The sequence below is a fragment of the Diceros bicornis genome, chromosome 1 (genome assembly GCF_020826845.1).
Source record: "Diceros bicornis minor isolate mBicDic1 chromosome 1, mDicBic1.mat.cur, whole genome shotgun sequence".
In the NCBI taxonomy this organism is placed as follows: Eukaryota; Metazoa; Chordata; class Mammalia; order Perissodactyla; family Rhinocerotidae; genus Diceros; species Diceros bicornis.
In genome coordinates, this window is record NC_080740.1 from 4,306,326 (window position 1) to 4,325,977 (window position 19,652).

Sequence of the window (19,652 nt, forward strand, 5' to 3'; positions counted from 1 at the left end):
GACACATCCCAACCACATAGCTAAGTTCTGGCCAATGGAACATGAGTATAATTGATGTTGGCAACTTCTGGGTTGTGCCTTTAAGGTAAGGGTAAAGCCCTTCTCTTTTATTTTTCTTTTAAAGATTTTATTTATTTATTTTTCTCCCCCCCCAAAGCCCCAGTAGATAGTTGTATGTCATAGCTGCACATCCTTCTAGTTGCTGTATGTGGGACACAGCCTCAGCATGGCCGGAGAAGCGGTGCGTCGGTGCGCGCCCGGGATCCGAACCCGGGCCGCCAGCAGCAGAGCGCGAGCACTCAACCGCTAAGCCACGGGGCCGGCCCGAAAGCCCTTCTCTTGATGATGTAGGCAAGTCTTGAAACATGTGGATGAGGACAATACCTTGTGAACCGGAGAATAAACTTTCCCCCAAACATTCCCAACCACATGGATATTTCCCAACTATCCTGGGCACCTTTCAGCTTTGCTGGCAGTCAAAACTTCCAGACTAGCTGGGACCTTCATGTGACAGAGAAGTTGACTTTCATCTTCTTTGAACCAATGTTATTTTGGGCCCTTGTCAGAACAGCCAGATTTGTATCAAAACCAATCAAGACATGCGTTTTTTTTTGTTGTTGTTGTTGTTTGTTTATAGGAACAATAGTTATTCCTGAGGAAGGTCTCTGTGTATGAGAAAGAGGATAGTGCAAGGAATCACATTTGCTCCATCTTATTCATATGTCATCTGTGTAGTGAAGAATTAACTTTACCCAAAGAGAGATCTGGCCCTTGCTCTCAGCTAGCGAAGTTATCTCTAGGCCAGGATGCTGCCTGACAGAAGTGTCTTGGCTTGTCTGGGGGCTCTGTTCACCAGATAGTCTAACAATGTGATTTATGATACAGGCTTTGGAACAGCCATATCAGTCCCAGCCTGGAGAGTAAAGGTATTAGCCCAAACCTACGGGAGGCGCTAGAGAATAAAGGTCAACCACATAGGCAATGTGTGATAGAGCACCAGTAAAAACTCCAAACACCAAAGGCTCAAGTGAGCCTCCCTGGTTGGCAATCTCTTTGTCAGGAGGGTATCAAGTCCCTGAGGATGAAGAAAGCTTCACCTTGAGACTCTTCCAGACTCTGCCCTATGTGTCTCTTTCTTTGGCAGGTTCTAAGATATATCCTTTAACTGTAATAAAACTGTAATTGTAAAGAACAACAGCAACAAAAAAGAATTATTTGGTGAATAATTGGTATACTTTAATACAAAGTTAAAGACGTAGATTATTGGGGGAAAAAGCAAGTTGTAAAATAATACAAATAGAAAGACTTATAATATATATCTGCACACACATATTTGGAAAAAAAATACAGTGCTTTATCACACAGCACAGCAGAAGAATGGATGTCTGGAAGTGTGAAAGGCTAGTCACCAAGCTTTCACAGCAGTTACCTGCATAGAATAAGATAGAGAGACAGAAAGGGAGACTTTAATTCTTTACTTTGTACACTTGTGTGCTATTTGCTATATTTTAAAAAAGTATGTATTGGCATTTTTTAAATACAAGTTTTTTAAACTAAAAAGATTCTGTTTTAATTGCTGCTGTTGTAGCCTTCAGGATCAATTAAACCAAATTACTACCTCATTTAGCTGGCATTTGGGAAAATAAAGTAATAAATAAATAAACTAAATCAGTTCATTCTTTTTAAAGGCAAATTTATAATCCTTTTAAGGAACTTTTTCTGAAATCGTACATAAACCTTACCCTACCTTCTTAAAAAGAAGATGCAGAATGCACATCCTTCTTCTGCTGTGCTGTAATGTACGGCACAGTTCTGTACCTGCTGCAGAACTCGATTTCCTCCCACACTGTTAGGTTATAATCTACCACTTCTCGCCCATCTTATGTGTGTTACTGTCATTAAAAGCATCTTTGCATTCTCCCTTTAGTATGCTGCTTTATAAGCCTTAGCATAAGATGCTCAGGGCTTTGTTTTGGGATTGAACCTTATTTGAAAATTTCACAAAAGGCTGGCATCTGAAAGGCCAAAATGTTGGAGAGTAGTTTACATAATAGGTATCATTATATTGAGAAATTAAGGAGAATTTGTCTACTTAGCTTGACAGTCAACATAAAAAAAGAAATTTGTATTATGAGAGAACAAAAAGGAAAGCTTTTTCTTTCAGGGGCATAGATCAATCAATGTTTTAGATATACGTACTTACACACACACAATACTCATACCACACACACACAAATGCTCTTATGAAAGAGTTCTGGGATTAAGTAATAATATGCCTACTTGTCCAGAGTCAGGATCCAGCCTCACTTTCAAACTGGGATCTTCACACTGAAGGCATTTCAATGCATGATCCAAATCTAGGGGATAAATAATAACTGTTATCTTTACATTTCACTTTTCAGACAATGAACCATATATTCTAGTGGGGAAAATAGATGAACAAGTAAACAAATTTTAAAAAAGAAAATTTCAAACAGCCATAAATGCTTTGTAGACAATAAATGAGGTGATAAGATAGTGATGGGAGTCTACTTGAGATTGGGTGATCAGTGAAGGCCTCTCCAGGATGATTCAGGTAAAGACACAGACAAAGAAGAATGACCTTGTAGACAAAATCCTGAAGAAAAAGATTCCAGACAGAGGAAACGGCTGTGCGAGGAATGGTCTCCTATTGGGAAAACCACTAGAGGCAGCGTGGCTGCATCCTGCTGGGCAAAAGGAAGGGCAGAATCAGATGAGGAAGGAGATGTGCAGTAGGGATCACATCACGTAAGGTCCTGTAGGCCACCGTCAAGAGTTTGATCTGCACTGGGAAGCCAGTGAAGGGTTTTAACTGGGACAGTAACATCATCTGATTATGTTTTGCAAAGATCAATCTAGGAGCTGACAAAAAAGCAAAATGCCTTCAGAAACACGGGCAATAATGAGAACTGGCAAAAGGAAGCTAAATTACATCATGAATAAAGAGATGCTAATGTGATTACTCTATGATAAATTATCACAACCAAAGAGGAAATAAGAATATATTATTTGCATTAAATATGCCATCTAAAGTGATGCTTTGATTCAATCAATCAACTGATAAGTATACTCTCTCTCTTTATAAAAGATGTTAGAAGTTCCATAAACCTAAAGTGTAGCTGAAGAAAAGAGTTGAGCAATGGATTAGTGAACTAACCTATCAGTCACACTTTTAAAGTGTTTTTAGGTATATAAACCAGGCCTTCCAGACCCACACTGTCCAAATGACAGCCACTAGCTATCCATAGTAGGTATTACTAGTCCAAATTGACATGTGCCACAACTGTAAAATACATACCAGTTTTCAAAAACTTAACATGAAAAAAAGGTAAAATATCTCAGAAGTTTTTTATATTGATTACATGTTGAAATGATAGTATTTTTGATATACTGGGTTAAGTAAAATATATTAAAATTAACTTTGCTAGTTCAACTTTTTTTTAATGTGGCTGTAAGAAAATTTTAAATTGCATATGTGGGTCATGTTGTATTTGTATTGAACAGTGCTGTTCTAGATTCTTGATATCCCAAAGTTGGGTCCAAGGACCAGCAACACTGGCATCACTCGGAGGCTGTTAGAAATGCAGAATCTCAGGGGTCGGCCCCATGGCGCAGCGGTTACGTGCGTGTGCTCCACTTTGGCGGCCTGAGTTCACAGGTTCGGATCCCGGACGCGCAACGATGCACCGCTTGTCAAGCCGTGCTGTGGCGGTGTCCCATATAAAGTGGAGGAAGATGGGCACAGATGTTAGCCCAGGGCCAGGCTTCCTCAGCAAAAAGAGGAGGATTGGCAAGGATGTTAGCTCAGGGCTGATCTTCCTCACAAAAAAAAAAAAAAAAAAGAAATGCAGAATCTCAGGTTCCAGACTGAATCAGAGTCTGCATTTAACAAGAACCCCAAGAGATGTATATGCATATTCAAGGTTAAGAGACATTATTTTATTTTTAAGCACCTATAGATATTGAAAGAAAGTAATGATGCTTATGACACTTTGCGGCTTTTGAAATAAAAAGATAGTAATTTTATTGAAAAATAAATTCATTCAAAAATATTTATAAAGACTATCATTCAGGAGTTGACTGGGGTGAAAACACTTACAGTGTTACAACGCAGGGTGTGAAGCGCTGTAACAGGACCAGAGGGTACACACAATGGACACACAGACAAAAGAATACGTAGACGTGCTTGAAAGCAGTCTGGGTCAGGGAGGCTCTGGAAGTTCCCTTCCCTCAGGGGCCTAGGATCTGTAAGCTAATGCCCACGAAGGAGACTTTCTCTGGACATCAAACTTTTTCTCCTAAAGTAGTTAAAGGCTTGAGGCCTTAAATTTAAAATTGGCTAGTGCAATTTAACTGCAATCCTGCAATCTGAATGTAGGTGTCCACACTACGTTTGAAATGACTATATATGAAATGACTGTCAAACATATTTAAAAGAACTCATAGGTTATCTTGTTTGGGCAGCCCCTGCCCTTAAGTGCCTGGCCACCCTTGATATAACTAGCTTGGTCAACCTTGATGTAACTGGGCGGCCAGATTCTTGTCACCTGATCCATCTCCATTAGAGTCAAGACTATACCTAGCTCACCCCAAGGCATTTTAAGGTAACAAGAAAACCGCTGCTATACATTAATTTAAATACTGTTCTTTTACCAACTGGACAAGAAAAGACCCAGCTTCCTTCAATACTTCGGCGCTGTCTTATACCCGTACTCAGATCTCTTTCACGTGAATTCCAGCTGGAGAGAAGAGGAACCGGAACCCCTACTTGGCTAGGGATCTTCCTTTCTTTCCCACTAGGTACCCAAGAAGACATGAGGAGGCAATAAAGGTTGCTTTTGTTTTTCCATAATCTGTGAGTTCAACTTGTTTTCAAGAGGGAAAAAATGGCTTCTAACGTTACCTCTAGAACTAGGTTTGTCCTTAAACAATCTAATATAGGAATTCAATGAGGGCCTCAAAAAGAGGTGATGGCTGAGTTGAGACCCAATGAAAGAGTAAACATTCTCCAGGCAGACAAGTTCAGGGGTGCCACCATAATACGAGAGAACAAACGAAAGGAACGGCAACTTCAAAAGAGCACAGCATCTTCAGGAAATCAGAACTATTTTATCACAGCAGTGCAAGTATGAGTAGTTACTCTGTTTTTATTTTTGTTTGGAGGAAACAAGAAGGTTCAGAACGAAGGAAGAAGTTTCCAGAAATGAGGCCAGGCAAGAAGGCTGGTGTCAGAGACTGCTAGAAGCCTTCCACTCCATGCTGCTGCCTAGCCAAAAGATTGCATTTACCAGACTCCCTTGCAACTGGTGGTCACATGTCTAAGTGATGGCCAATGACATAAGAAATCTTAAAAGGGGAAGAGGAGGGGCCAGCCAGGCGGCACAGTGGTTAAGTTCACACGCGCCGCTTCGGCAGCTCAGGATTTGCAGGTTTGGATCCTGGGTACGGACCTACACACTGCTTATCAAGCCATGCTGTGACAGGCGTCCCACATATAGAGCAGAGGAAGATGGGCACGGATGTTAGCCCAGGGCCAAGCTTCCTCAGCAAAAAGGAGAGGATTGGCAACAGATGTTAGCTCAGGGCTAATCTTCCTCAGCAAAATAAAAAAAAGGAAAAGGGCACATCTTCTTTATCCCTCTTACTCCCTTCTGCTGTCAGGAACTCCAGTGTGATGCCCATGGTTCTGGCAGCCATTGTGAGGTGACTAAGGATAGCAGCTATGCACTCAGCGATGCTGCGGGGAAAGACTGGGCCCAGGTGCCTGATGACGTGGAGCCACCTTCTAACCCCTGGGCTATCAACTCAAGGCATATTTTACAAGACAGACAAACTTTTGTCTTTAAAGCAGCTGTTATTTGGGGATGTTCTGCTACATGTAACCAAATCTAATTGGAAATGGTACAGCTGGAACCATCAGCTTCACACGCCATACTAAGGCGTTTGGGTTTGTGCTAAAAGTAATGTGAAGCCACCGAAGAATTCTGAGCGAGACTGCTAAAGAACAAAGTATATAACACTCAAATAATGTCAAACTTCATTAACCATAGTATATAGATATCTAAGTTCTAAAGGTAGAGCTAGAAACCAAGGAAAAGTAGCATTTTTATAAATGATGATGAGAAATGGAATCAGTTATGAATTGGTTACTGCCTAATCTAATATACTGCAAGGGCAGTTCTGAGGTCAATTACTTAGAATCTCATAGATAGCGTGATAAGAACAAGAGTGAGGAAGAATGGTATGAGAAAAATGGCTAAGATATAAGCAAAGAAAAAATGAAAGGAGTGGCCCACGTGGCTTAGCGGTTAAGTGCGCGCACTCCGCTACTAGCGGCCCGGGTTCGGATCCCGGGCGCGCACCGATGCACCGCTTCTCCAGCCATGCTGAGGCCGCGTCCCACATACAGCAACTAGAAGGATGTGCAACTATGACACACAACTATCTACTGGGACTTTGGCGGTGGGGGGGGGGGCGATATGAAAGGAGTTTGTAAAAATTGAAACACCTTAAATAAAAAACTAGACCAATCATCAAGAAATACTTACCAATAAATTCTGATAAAACTGAACTCAATCACATAAGAAATCTTTTGAGGTATAATGTAACTATTTTATCTAAATTATCAGAGCACTAATTAATTGATACAACAAGACTCTCTGTACCTGGCTGCTTAGCCACTGAAGGGGGTTCTATGGTACAGAAGAAAACAGGTTCTGGAATCTCCACCCCAGCCAGTAAAAGTCTCTCTGCTTCATTGTTTCGTCTGTGTTTCTCTTCTCCCTGCCCTTCAGCTCGACGAGCTGCAGCTACTGCGCTGGCCTTGGATGAGACAATGGTGTCTCCAGTGGCAGTCTGCAAGCAAACAAGACGGCCTGGAGCAAAACAGGCTGTGGGCAAGCACTCAGCTTCCAGCAAGCTCAGCTCCATCAAGAACCACGAAATAAGAAAAATTTTAACGTGGCACTTTCTTTTCAACAGAACGTAAAAGAAAGCTTCATAAAGCTCATTATAACTTTGCATAAAGCTAATTTAACTTGTGTAAGAATTCTATGCAAAATATTGCTGTAATAAATTCTAACAATAAAACACACACAATACACATCCAAATTCATTTGGAAAAACAAATGTATCTCCCTAAATTTTCAATCGTGTCAAGACAGTTACGTGGAAGTCCATTACAGTGTTTTACCACCAGTAAAATTTATTACTATTTTAGAGAAAATCCTCTATTAAATAAAATATGTAATTAACCAGAATACCCTTGACCATGCATGCACATTGGACAGCTTCCTTGCAGACTCCGGTTATTTGTTAAAACTATAATTTCATTTTTAAACCTTTATATTATGAAGTTCTGTGCCAGTTTCCTTCTCTGTAAAGGTATTCCTATTGAAGCAATAGTCCAAATGTATTTGTGTAACTCCTTTAAATACGTACATGGAGGTCCTGCCTTTGGGTGGACAGAGAGGACACTTCAATGTGAGAGATCCAATATCCAGACTGTGGGAATTTTCTACTAAAGGATCTTAAATCTTGCAATTAACCATAAAGACTTTAAAATGTTAAAATAATAATGTTTATCCTAAATGCCAAATATACCAAAGTTTAATAAGAAACTGTATTTGACTTAATCCATACATAAGTGAAATGTCCTTAGTTTTAACCCACCGAAAACAAATACGGCATCAAGTATTTTCATTCATTCATCCTATAAAAGTCACAGAGTGCCTGCTACTTATCTAGGAACTAAGGATAGAGAACAAAAGAGACACAAATCTTTTCCCTATCGGAGCCTTCACTGGCAAAATATCTTCAGTTATTACCTGATTGGTTATGAGGTTAGATTAAATTGTCTGTAATAATCAAGAAAAAAATCCCAACGGGAATAACACAATATTTTACATAAACTTAAAACATGTTTAGTATCCATAAATAGTGTATTATTTTACTTAGATTTGAACTTCATATGAATACTGTCCATACTGTTTATAGTCTTCTGTAATTTACTTTTCTTTCTATTAAGTGTATGAGATTCAAGCACGTTGATAAAAATGCTACAATATTCATTATTCCACTATTGATGAATATGTGGATTGTTCATGGGTTTTTGCTATTACATAATACCTACTTTTAATTATTTAAGCTGTTATTTCTTAGAGAAATTGTTTGGTCACTCACGTGTTTAAGCCCAACAGTCAAAGCAATGTTACCAGCAGTCAGCGAAGGGATTTCTATATGTTGGTCGGCAAATGGCAAAAGCAGACGACTTATTCTCTCCCTGCAAAACTATGATTTACATTAGTAAAAGTATTTTCAAGAAATGAGTGCAGTTTTAGAAAATAACCTAAGCTTCTACTTACGTGCAGTTTCCATTAATATTATGGACGGCCAACTGGGGTTTCATCGTGCCTGAATAAATGCGCATAAAAACCAGCGGCCCTCGCTGCTTGTCATGAAGAACTTTAAATGCCAGGGCACATAAGTCACCCTTATACCACTGCCTATAAAATTAAGGAAACATTCCAGAAAAACCTTTAAAACACACTTCCCATATATCTATACAGATCAGATCAGAATCACTGCACAAACTTAACCTCGATGTCCTCCAAAGATTCCTCATATCTTCTGGTTACTCAGGCCAATTGAATAATGTCAGTACTATACACCTCTCTTCCTCCATTGGGCTAAATTATTTAATGGAGAGCTTATCATTAATTCCTTAAAACTAATAATAATGGATTCTCTTGCAAATATTACCTCTATTTGCAAATAATTCCATTGCCAAGAGATCCCTCCTCAAAAAAATACACCTAGGAATATCACACCACTTCTCAAAAAACCTGTAGAGGGGAAACAAATATGTACTTTCCAGTATTGCTTTTACTCTCTCCTCCCACCTTCTCTCCAGTTCCATAAGCATATAAATCTACACTATAAACTTGAACTTGTTTACACAGTCAATATTCTTACAGAATGATGTCTTTAAACTGGTGTTCATTGATAGGCTTCAGAAAGTCTGAATCTCTCTGGAATTGCCAAATTTTGTGCATAGGTATAGTTTTCTGAGGAAAAGCTCCCTACTGTCATTAGTTTCAAAGGAGTCCATGACTCAAAGTTAGACACTTCTATTACAGAGCTTCTCCAATCTTATTCCTATTCCTTCCAATTTTTAACTTTATTTCACAAATACTTATACAGAGAGCTTACCATATACTAGGCACGCTCCATGTGCTTTATAAATATGAACTAATCTGATTCTTGTAACAATCCTATGAGAGAGGTCCCATTCTCTGCATTTTGCAGGGGAGAGGTTAAGCACCTTGGAAGAGCTGGGATTTAAATCCAGGCAGTACACAGTCCAGGCTCATAATCACTTCACTATAATGCCTCTCCAATGGAGATATGAAAAGTGATTAATGTCCCAGTTAATAGGATTAAAGCCCACTTCTGTCTGCCATTTTACATAATGCTCATTCAGATTTCAGAAGATTCATTGCTAAGTACAAAGCTGTTAGTGAACACAGGAGTAAAACAACGACATTTCTTTACAAAGCCCCAAAATATTTTGAGCTTATGAAAAATCTTGATATCTAGAATAAATATATCTACAGAATATTTATCAAACATTCCCAGTATACTTTTTTTTTTTTAACTAAGATAAGGTCAACATTTATACTGTTACACAGCAAAAAAGCCACACATTCTTAACTAGCAGGTTACAAGAAATGATGACAAATGTTCCTTTTAAGTAAAAATTACTATGACTCTATATTATATTATTTATAACGATATTCTTCTGTAATTTACCAATGTTATTTTAAAAAGGTGATTCAACTACTCTTTGTGAAACAAGACCTCTTTGCCTACCTATTTTTTCAAGGCTGTAAGATTTAATCTATGTACCTGCATACTTACAGAAATTCATAGTTGCGCTCTTCAGGGGAAGGCAAGTACATAGTAATAGCATCTAACAAGGGCTGGACCCCTTTGTTTTTCAGGGCACTTCCACAAAGCACAGGCACTGCTGTCTGAGCCAGTGTTACTCTGTGTATTGCAGTCTGTAGCTACAAAGCAGACACAAAAATTCAGTATTTTCTGTGCAGTATATTGCTCTTGGCCAAAATATCTCAGAATTAGAAGCCTTCCCTAACCAACCAGCTGAAACAGCACTCCTCAGCCCACTTCCATCATTCTTTATGGTCTTATTCTTCTTTATTTTTCTTTATAATATTAATCAATACCTGGTATATTAGATATATATTTATTAGTTTATTGTCTGTCTCCTCATCCACTAGAATGTAGAATCCATATGAGCATTATAGTAAGTCCCAAGAAAACAGTGCTAAATCTCCAGAAACTAAAAAAGTGCTTAAAAATAAAGTAGGTGCTTAAAAATATTTCCTGGGGGCCGGCCCAGTGGTGCAAGTGGTTAAGTGCTCGTGGTCCACTGCGGTGGCCCGGGGTTGGCCAGTTCGGATCCCGGGCACACACCGATGCACCACTTGCCGGGCCATGCTGTGGCGGCATCCCATATAAAGTGGAGGAAGATGGGCGCGGATGTTAGCCCAGGGCCAGTCTTCCTCAGCAAAAAGAGGAGGACTGGCATGGATGTTAGCTCAGGGCTGATCTTCCTCACAAAAAAAAAAAAATTTCCTGAATAAATGAATTAATCTACTTGTGATTTAACCTTGATAGTTTAACAGAGGAACTGGTAAGAAATTAAAAATATAAATATGAATTACAATTTCTTCAAATGAATTAGATCCACATTAAATAAAATCCAAAGCAAAATGAGAGATCAACACAGAAAAATTTTTTAGAAGACCTCAAAAACCAAGAAAAGCTTGAGTGTGCTTACTCTTGATAAGAGAAATGGTGGGTCAATACCACTTTAGATTGAAGCTCTTTGAAAACAGAAATCACATTATGTGACTACAGGGCATAATAAACATCATATTTAAGTACTCAAATACTAAACAATAAATTTCAAAAATTATGACATTTCATTCAAAAGAAAAAAATCATTTTTTTTCACCTCTACCTTCAAATGGCTCAAAATTAATCTACAGATCTTGTGTTTTTCTTTAATTCTTTTCATGAAAAATAACTGAGTGAATTTGCTGGGCTTATCTTGGACTCCATTATACACATTACCATTTAAAAGCACTTTCCTTGGTAATTCTTATGTTTCATAAAGGACAACAAAGAGTAAGTTTATCAATTTCAGGGGGGAAGGTCCCTGGCAGAAAACATCAGACACGCCTTGAAGAAATCTGTCAAAATTCAATTACTATCAGTATTTTACTTGCCAATCTCTAGTTTAATATATTCCGAAAGAAAACAAAAAAAAAAGGAAAACTGTAATGAGTTTCCACTAAAAATTAAAACAAGTCCAGAAAAAATGTTCTGAGAAAAATGATCCTTGTAGTAGTCTGAAAAACCAGTAAATTTTAAATACAAAATTTCTACACCTGTGATTTTCCTAAAAATACTTAGGAGAAATGATCACAATGAAGAGAAAAGGCTGCAGAGAATGAAAATTAACTTATCCTCACTCAATATAATTAAAAAAGATTCAATTTCTAATTTTGTGAAGTATTATCTGAAAACAGTAAATCGCTGCCATTATTTCAGCAGCTGTATTGGTATGACTTTATCTTAATGTTCTCCTAACTTTTAAGTCAGCATTTTCTAATGGTATGCAAACCACACCAAATTAGTAAAACCTGATCAAAGTAAATGAATAATAAAATTTACCTTTTCAGCTGGTAGCAAATCAAAGTTTTCACTAAATTCTCCTAAGACCAAGTCAGCAAATTCATCATCCAAATCTGCAACCTGTAAAGAAAGGCTTTAATTCTATAACTTGCAGTTATTATCACAACTATTAACTTAAGTCTAAATACCATAAATACACATTATCCAAATACTCCAAGGCAGCTACACGATCTACCTTACCCAAGCCAAGGAACTCTTACGTCTTCTAAAGAGACAGTTTTTCTTTCAAAGGAAAGGAGTTTGAAAATTAAAGATATGCTATTATGAGTTTCCTAAATTCATGGGAAGCCAGAACTAGATAAAGCATCTCAATAAAGTGCTATCTACTCAAAGTGCTGGAAAGAAATAAAAGGAAATGCATAATTTACAGCCATTGATAATACATACAATGGATTGCTGTTTTTAGACAAATTTGAGTGTCTTAGTCCATAAAAAAGTTTCATCCGGTATTTCTCTAATATTCTGAATGTTCACCAGATCTCCTAAGGCAGTCAAACTAAAAGAACTAATCTTTTTTTCTTTTTGAGGAAGACTGGCCCTGTGCTAACATCTGTTGCCAATCTTCCTCTTTTTTCTTCCCAAAGCCCCAGTACATAGTTCTGTATCATGGTTGTAGAGTTACAGCTTTTGTATGTGGGCCTCAGCACGGCTTGATGAGCAGTAGGTAGGTCTGTACCCAGGATCCGAACCAGCGAACCCCGGCCCGCTGAACTGCAACGTGCAAACTTAACCCATACGCCACCAGGCCAGCCCCTAAAAGAACTCATTTTATTGTAATCCTGCACTGAGAGAATAAATTTAAGTTGGGGGTCGTAGGCATTTCAATAAAAAAACGCAATTATCTAGTTCATGTTCTTTTTTCTTTGCTGAGGAAGATTCACCCTAAGCTAACATCTGTTGCCAATCTTCCTCTTTTTCGTATGCGAGCCGCTGCCACAGAATGGCCACTGACAGACGAGTGGTGTAGTTCTGCACCTGGGAACCAAACCCGGGCCCCCAAAGCAGAGAGCACTGAACTTAACCACTAGGCCACGGGGGCTGGCCTCTAGTTCATGTTCTTTTCATGATCACGCGCCTATATGAAATAGGAGAATTCAGCTGACAATAAAACTAAGAACAGTTTCAAAAGTTTATAATGTACAAGGGAGCAAAACATTCAAACTTGGTGAGAAAAACACACTTTTAACAGCTAACTATAGCAGAAATGTATCTAATCATCCTCCTGAAAAGCAGCAAACGTAATGGTTTAAGCACAGCTTCTGGAGTTAAGCTGCCTGGAAACGGCTCCTCTACTTAACTAACCTGTTCAAAAACTCTGGTCAAGTTACAGCGCCTCTCTTTGCCTTGGATACTAGTACCTACCTCATGGGGCTGTTGTGAGGATTAAATAACCAATTCAAATTATGCTTCCAGAACATATGGTAAGTATACAAGAAGTATTATTTATCATCATCACTGTTCACTGTTCACCTTTAGAACACAGGAAGTTGATTCTAGTCCATACTAATCCTATTCTCTAACTTAAACTATAACATAAAACTTACCATCTTAACCATTTTAAAGTAGTGTTAAGTATATTCACACTGTTGCAAAACTAATCTCCAGAGCTTTTTCTTTTTTTGTGTGAGGAGATCAGCCCTGAGCTAACATCCGCCAATCCTCCTCTTTTTTTGCTGAGGAAGACTGGCCCTGGGCTAACATCCGTGCCCATCTTCCTCCACTTTATATGGGACACCGCCACAGCATGGCCTGCCAAGCAGTGCGTCGGTGCGCACCTGGGATCCGAACCGGCGAACCCTGGGCCGCCGCAGTGGAGCGCAAGCACTTAACCACTTGCGCCACCGGGCCGGCCCCTCCAGAACTTTTTCATCTCACAAAACTGAACCTGTAAACCCATGAAACAGCTCTTCCTCATTCTCTCCTCCCCCAGCCCATGGCAACTGTATTCTACTTCCTGTCTCTATGACTCTAACGACTCTAGATACCTCATATAAGTGGAATCACACACACAGTGTTTGTCTTTGTGTAACTGAAATAATCAATTAGCATAATGTCCTCAAGGTTCATCTATGTTGTAGCATATGTCAGAATTTCCTTCCTTTTTAAGACTGAATAACATTCCTGTGTGTGTGTGTGTGTGTGTGTGTGTATATTTTTAAAGTTTCTAAATAGTTATGCAATTTTAAACTCAAAATATTTATTTTACTTGTTCAATTAGGGCATTCCTTGCTTCAGTTGTCTCCTTCAGCAATTTAGGATCACTCATTTCCAAGAGGGGTTTTCTCTCAAAGTCTTTTCCATCATCTGAGTTGGGATTCCAAAGAAGTTTTTCTTTACTTACTACATCCACCACTCCTTGGAAAGTTTTGGCTTCTCCAATTGGTAACTATAAATCAGAGTGAGATTAACATTATTAAATGATCACTCAATTATAACTCCACTGGTGATAAAACTTCTTTCTCCAACATGTCTATTAGTATTATTACCATAACCTATACCTATTTTTATTTATATCCCAACTTCTTCCAAAAAAAGATTTGAGAAAGCTTCAGAAATGTACATAATATGTCACAATAAAATAAACTGATGAAGAAACTGAAAAGGAGCTATTGCTATTTATCAAACAATTATATCAACCAACCTGTAAAAGCAAAGGCTTTGCGTTCAACTTCTCTCTGATGCTTTCAACTGCATAGTTAAAACTGTAGAAAGCAAAACAATTATAGTTAAAAACGTTAAGATACTTAAAACAAGTTTGATACTGTTTTCTAAAATTATAACCTTTTTTATTGTCCCTAATGTTTACCATTTAACAGTTTTCCATAGGATAACATCTTGAATAAACTTTTAATGTCAATTTCAGATCATAGTAATTATCTACCATAATCCTGCCACACAGGTATTTAGGGTATTATGATAAAAGTTTCACTTAAAGTTTGAGGTTAAGGTTAATGAATTGATCAAGGTCACAGACAATAAATTGCAGTTAGGATTCAAATGCAAGATTTGTGATTACAAGTCAAGATTCTTTTCTCTAACAACTACATTTGTTATCACACGTGGCTACCAGCTTTCTTCCAAGAGCCAGCCTAATTTTTCTATAGTTTTATCTTAGGCATTCTTAACATGATAAGCTATGCTGTTTATTTCTGTGCTAACACTGGGGCTGGCTACCTAAGGCACACATGCCATCTTTGGCACATGGGCTGATTTATACATACATACATGCAGATCATTCTGGTCCCAACGTCTTTGAGAACCAGCCTAGTATCCAGTCATCTCCCTCCCCACCATCACAGGCGCTGTCAGTCATTCTATCTCAAGGAACTCCAAACAGAAAAGGGTCAGAACTCGAGCCTAGAACATTGTGAAGGTTACTGTGCTTTTACTAATCAAGCCAAAAGTCTTTTAAACCAATAGCCTTAGAATTACTGCAGAGAGTTACATAAACACAAAGCATACTGTATGGTTTAGGGGAGGGACAGTTGATGTTTTGTTTTTGCCACTCACACACCACAGACCACGATCTCTATTACATTTCCCCACAATCCTTTATATTCTTAATTTGCTCCCTTTCACATTTTCTCCAAATCCTTTGTATGTTCTTGTTTCTCTGAACTCTGAATTATATTCTCAGAACAATGCATCCACTTTGGATTACAACTCTTTAAGTCTCTGAGCATTACCGCTGCATCTCAGCATTTCTTAAAACATCTACGTTCTCCTCTACCACGTCCCTTTTATTGACAGCATATTACCCAGGAGCTAAGGAAAACCAGGGGACAAGGAAGAGCATCCTTCTCTCAGGAAACAATCCTCTACCCTCTACCTTTAGCAATGACAGGGAGTACCATAACCCTCAGCAATAAAGGGACTGTACCACACAGCTCTAAATCGAACCAGGAGAATCAGCAAGACATCATGCTGTCAGGACCCTAGAGAACAGCATACAGCCTCTCGACATCAGAATCAGGATGATTCACCATCTAGCAACTCTATTAACCCCATAGTGTTACTTAACCTATGAATTAGCTGCTTTGACATTTTTTTTTACTGGGATTGAATTGGGATTCCAGGTAATATTTATACTCTATAGGGAATAGCTATTTCTAAATTTAAGTTATAGTCTATTAAAAGCTCAAATTGTATCCTTACTTTGATAAGCCAAAGAGACACACTTTCAATACCTTGCTCCAGTTTTGTCCATCTTATTTAAAAAACAGATTCGAGGTATCTTGTGTTTATCAGCTTGCCTCCATACCGTGCGAGTTTGTGCCTAGAGCAAAGATTAGGGAAAAAACACAGATTTGACAAAAATAACAGTGTTACTACACATGGAATAAACGGATCTCAGAATCTATTACAGCACAGAATTAGTGCCACTGCCCTTATACTCTTCGAGTCACTCTTCTGCCATCAAGTTAACACAGCTAAGCACGTGGTAAAGTGTGAAAAGTGTGCTTCAAACTGAGAGTAACACTTTGGGTGAACTAGGTTGCCACATACAGAGAATTAACACCGGGGAGTTACTGCGAGTCATGGAAAAAGGACTTAACCAAGAATGTGAAGACCTACTTTCTGTTTGGCTTCACCTTACCCAGTACATGTCACACAATACTGAACTCGTCAGTCTTCTGATTGTGAAACATGGACTTTTGCCTTAATTCAGACAGTTGTTGTAAAAAGAACAAATAGGAGTGTACTGTAAAAACGCTATTGTGACAAAAATCATGTATTTTTATTGTGAATGTCTGAATATTCATGTAAACCGAAGAGGATTTAAGGGAGAAAAAAGAAGCCAATATCTGTATTTACATAAGTTGCAATACTCATATGCTTTTGTTTGACTTCTCTTAATTCCATTTTGTACACACTGCATATAACTAGTTTGAGTCTCTTATTATATCCATGCCTAGTGGAGTCCAACAGCCCTGAAGCAGAGCATAAAAAGCCTAATGTGCTGACATTAGTTAAAATACAAGCCAGTTTGTAATTTGATTCCTTTATTAGGTAAAATTTGTATACACTAAAATACACAGATTTTAAGTGTAGAGCTCAACGAGTTTTGATAAATATACACACTGGGCTAACTACCACCCTCATCGAGATGTAGAACATAACAGATGTTCGTATGTCCCTTCCCCCATGAGCAACCTGTTCTGATCTCCCTCACCATCGATTCATTCTGCTTATTCTTGAACCTCACATACATAACATGGCTTCTTCGCTCAACATAATGTTTCTGACATTCATTAATGTTGGTGGGCATACTGGTTCATTCATTTTTATTGCTAAATTCCTTTGTATAAACGTACCAGTTTGTTTTTCTATCCACCTGCGGATGTGCACTTGGGTTGTTTGGGGCTTTTATGTTTAGTATGGTTAGTTTGGGGCTATTATGAATTTAGCTGGTATAAACATTCTGAACAAGTCTTTGGTGGACAAATATTTTCATTCCCTTGGACAAAGATACAGCAGTAGAACTGTTGGGTTATAGGACAAGTGTATATTTAACTTTATAAGAAACTGCAAAATAGTCTTCCAAAGTGGTTGTAATATTTTACAGTCCCACCCACAACAGATGAGAGTTCCAGTTGCTCCACATCCTCAACCAAAACTTGCCATCCTTCTTTTTAATTTTAGCCATTCTTGTAGGTGTGAAATGGTCTGTCTTCAGCATTTTAATTTGCATTTCCCTGATGACCAATGAGGCTGAGCATCATTTCATGTGCTTACTGGCCATTCACATGTCTTTGGTGAAGTATCTATTCAAGTCCTTTGCCATTTTTTTATTGGGTTATTAGTTTTTATTATTGATTTGTAGTTATTCATATATTCTGGATACAAGTCCTCGGTCACAGACACGTATTGTGAACATTTCAGCACATACTTCTTAAGACTGATATTCTCCTACATAATCAATAATGCTACCGCACTCTGGAAATTTAACCCTTGGGTATTTTATCTAACATTACAAATTTTCTCATAGCCTATGGCTTGCCTTTTCCTTTTTGTTGTTTTTTCCTTTTTGGTTTTAATGAGAAGATGTAATTTTGTTAAGGTCTAATGAATCAACTTTTTTTCTTTTATGTTTTATGCTTCTTGTGCCCTAAGAAATTGTTACCTACCCCCAAGGTTGTGAAGATAACTTTATTTTTCCTCTAGAAGCTATACAGATTTAGCTTAACACTATGATCCAAACTAATTTTTGTGTATAGTGAGGTTTTGGGGGGGGGAAGATATTATTTACATTATAAATTTCCCAAGAACAAAACATTAAAAAATAAAACAAACAAAAACTCCCATCATCTCACCAGCTAGCTGAAAGCCGATCTATTGTTTTAGCAAACAAAAGCCTCCTGTGTCACAAATTCAGCAACTTCCTATTCTAGCATATTTCAATCTTGTAAATAATGCAATCTGTATGAATGACTGAGTGTCAAAGTTATGTGAAGAAGTCACAATGACAGAAAGGATGCAACCGTTAGGAAATGAAGTAACAGAAAGAAGCAGAACTAACAGCGTATAATCAACCTCAGACTTCAGTGTCAGGCTTTATATCAAGCAAATATCCCTATCTATCTGGGGTCCTCAGGTAGGGCTTTCAATAACTGTAGTATTTCCTCCCCAACTTTTCATTTTGAAAATTTCAAATCTATAAAAAAGGTGAAAGAATAGTGCAATAAATATCCATGTACTCTTCACCTAGATTCCCCAACTATTAACATTTTGCCACACTTGCCTTTGCTGTTTCTCTACAAACATGTGCATATGCACACATTATATGTGTGGTGGCTGTGAAAATGTGCCACTCGGATCTACTACGAGGAGCATAATTAACTGATGGCTCCAACTGCTGCCCTTCTAGATCTACCACCACGTTCTCTGAAGGCCCAGCTTCTTGTGGGCTGTTCCCAGCTAATGACTGAGCACAGCAGAAGTACTAACGTAGGCCTATTCCTGCAAGACACGGGACGCAGGCGACTTGGGCTTGAGGACTCCCCATAAGCTTGGCTGAACCGTTCTGGAACTGTGTAGTCTGATACTCTTCCTACTGGATCCTCCTTCCTTCCCTTTCTCCTTCACAGGTGACAGACCTGCCCTGTGGTCTGAATACTCTCTCCCACACCTCTCTTTTTTCCTGTATTCTTCACAGGCATTTCCTCCAATAAATCTTCTACACATATAACCCTACCTTGGCATTTACTGCTCAAAGGACACAAACTAACACCATGTGTGTATGTGTGGGCGGGTGGGTGGGAGTTGGAGCATGAGAGCAAGTTGCAGACACCACGACACTTCAATCCTAAATACTTTAGCATGTATTTCCTAAGAATAAGGACATTCTCCTACACAACCCATTACAACGATCACATTCAGGAAAATTTAAGTTGACACAATACTTCTATCTAATACATACAATCCATATTCAAATTTCTGATTTTCCCAATGATGTCCTTTGTAACTTTTTCTTTTTGGATCCAGGATGGAGCCAAAGATCATATATTACCTTTAATTTTCTTGTCTCTTTAGAATCCTTTAATCTAGAACAGTTCCCAGCTTTTTTCCCTCCAATCATTCATTTTCCTTACATTAAAATTTTTTTTCAATTTCTGAAAAGTGCGGGCCAGTTGCTTTGCCAAATGTCTTCCAATTTAGATTTGTCTGTTTTCTCATTATTATCTTTGGGACCAACATTTCTGCCAGGAATAACGTAGGTAATGTTGTGTCCTTCTTGATAACGTGTATCACATCAGGAACCCATGGTGGCAATTCATCCCATTTGGGGGATGTGAATTTTGATCACTTAATTAAGATATCACTTTTAGTAATTTTAAGATTAGAAGAAC

The 19,652-nt window shown here is 38.3% G+C and overlaps 1 protein-coding gene across 10 annotated transcripts in view; it reads right to left on the bottom strand.

Moving 5' to 3' along the window:
- GFM2 (GTP dependent ribosome recycling factor mitochondrial 2) overlaps nt 1–19,652 on the bottom strand; it is a 55,234-nt gene that overhangs the window by 19,396 nt on the left and 16,186 nt on the right. For 7 of the 10 annotated variants that reach the window (XR_009222875.1, XM_058562816.1, XM_058562253.1 and 4 more), the window contains 9 exons: nt 15,990–16,078; nt 14,444–14,504; nt 14,009–14,188; nt 11,782–11,862; nt 9,940–10,088; nt 8,385–8,525; nt 8,203–8,302; nt 6,687–6,876; nt 2,281–2,357 (listed from right to left, as the gene is read on the bottom strand). Coding sequence is in view for 9 of the 10 variants with exons in the window: in XM_058562816.1 (XP_058418799.1) it covers nt 2,281–2,357; nt 6,687–6,876; nt 8,203–8,302; nt 8,385–8,525; nt 9,940–10,088; nt 11,782–11,862; nt 14,009–14,188; nt 14,444–14,504; nt 15,990–16,078 (1,068 nt within the window). In the remaining variant the exon portion in view is untranslated. Of the gene's footprint in view, nt 1–1,318; nt 1,430–2,280; nt 2,358–6,686; nt 6,877–8,202; nt 8,303–8,384; nt 8,526–9,939; nt 10,089–11,781; nt 11,863–14,008; nt 14,189–14,443; nt 14,505–15,989; nt 16,079–19,652 lie in introns of those variants that run through there. The other 3 variants (XM_058562906.1, XM_058562998.1, XM_058562473.1) reach the window with 3 other exon arrangements.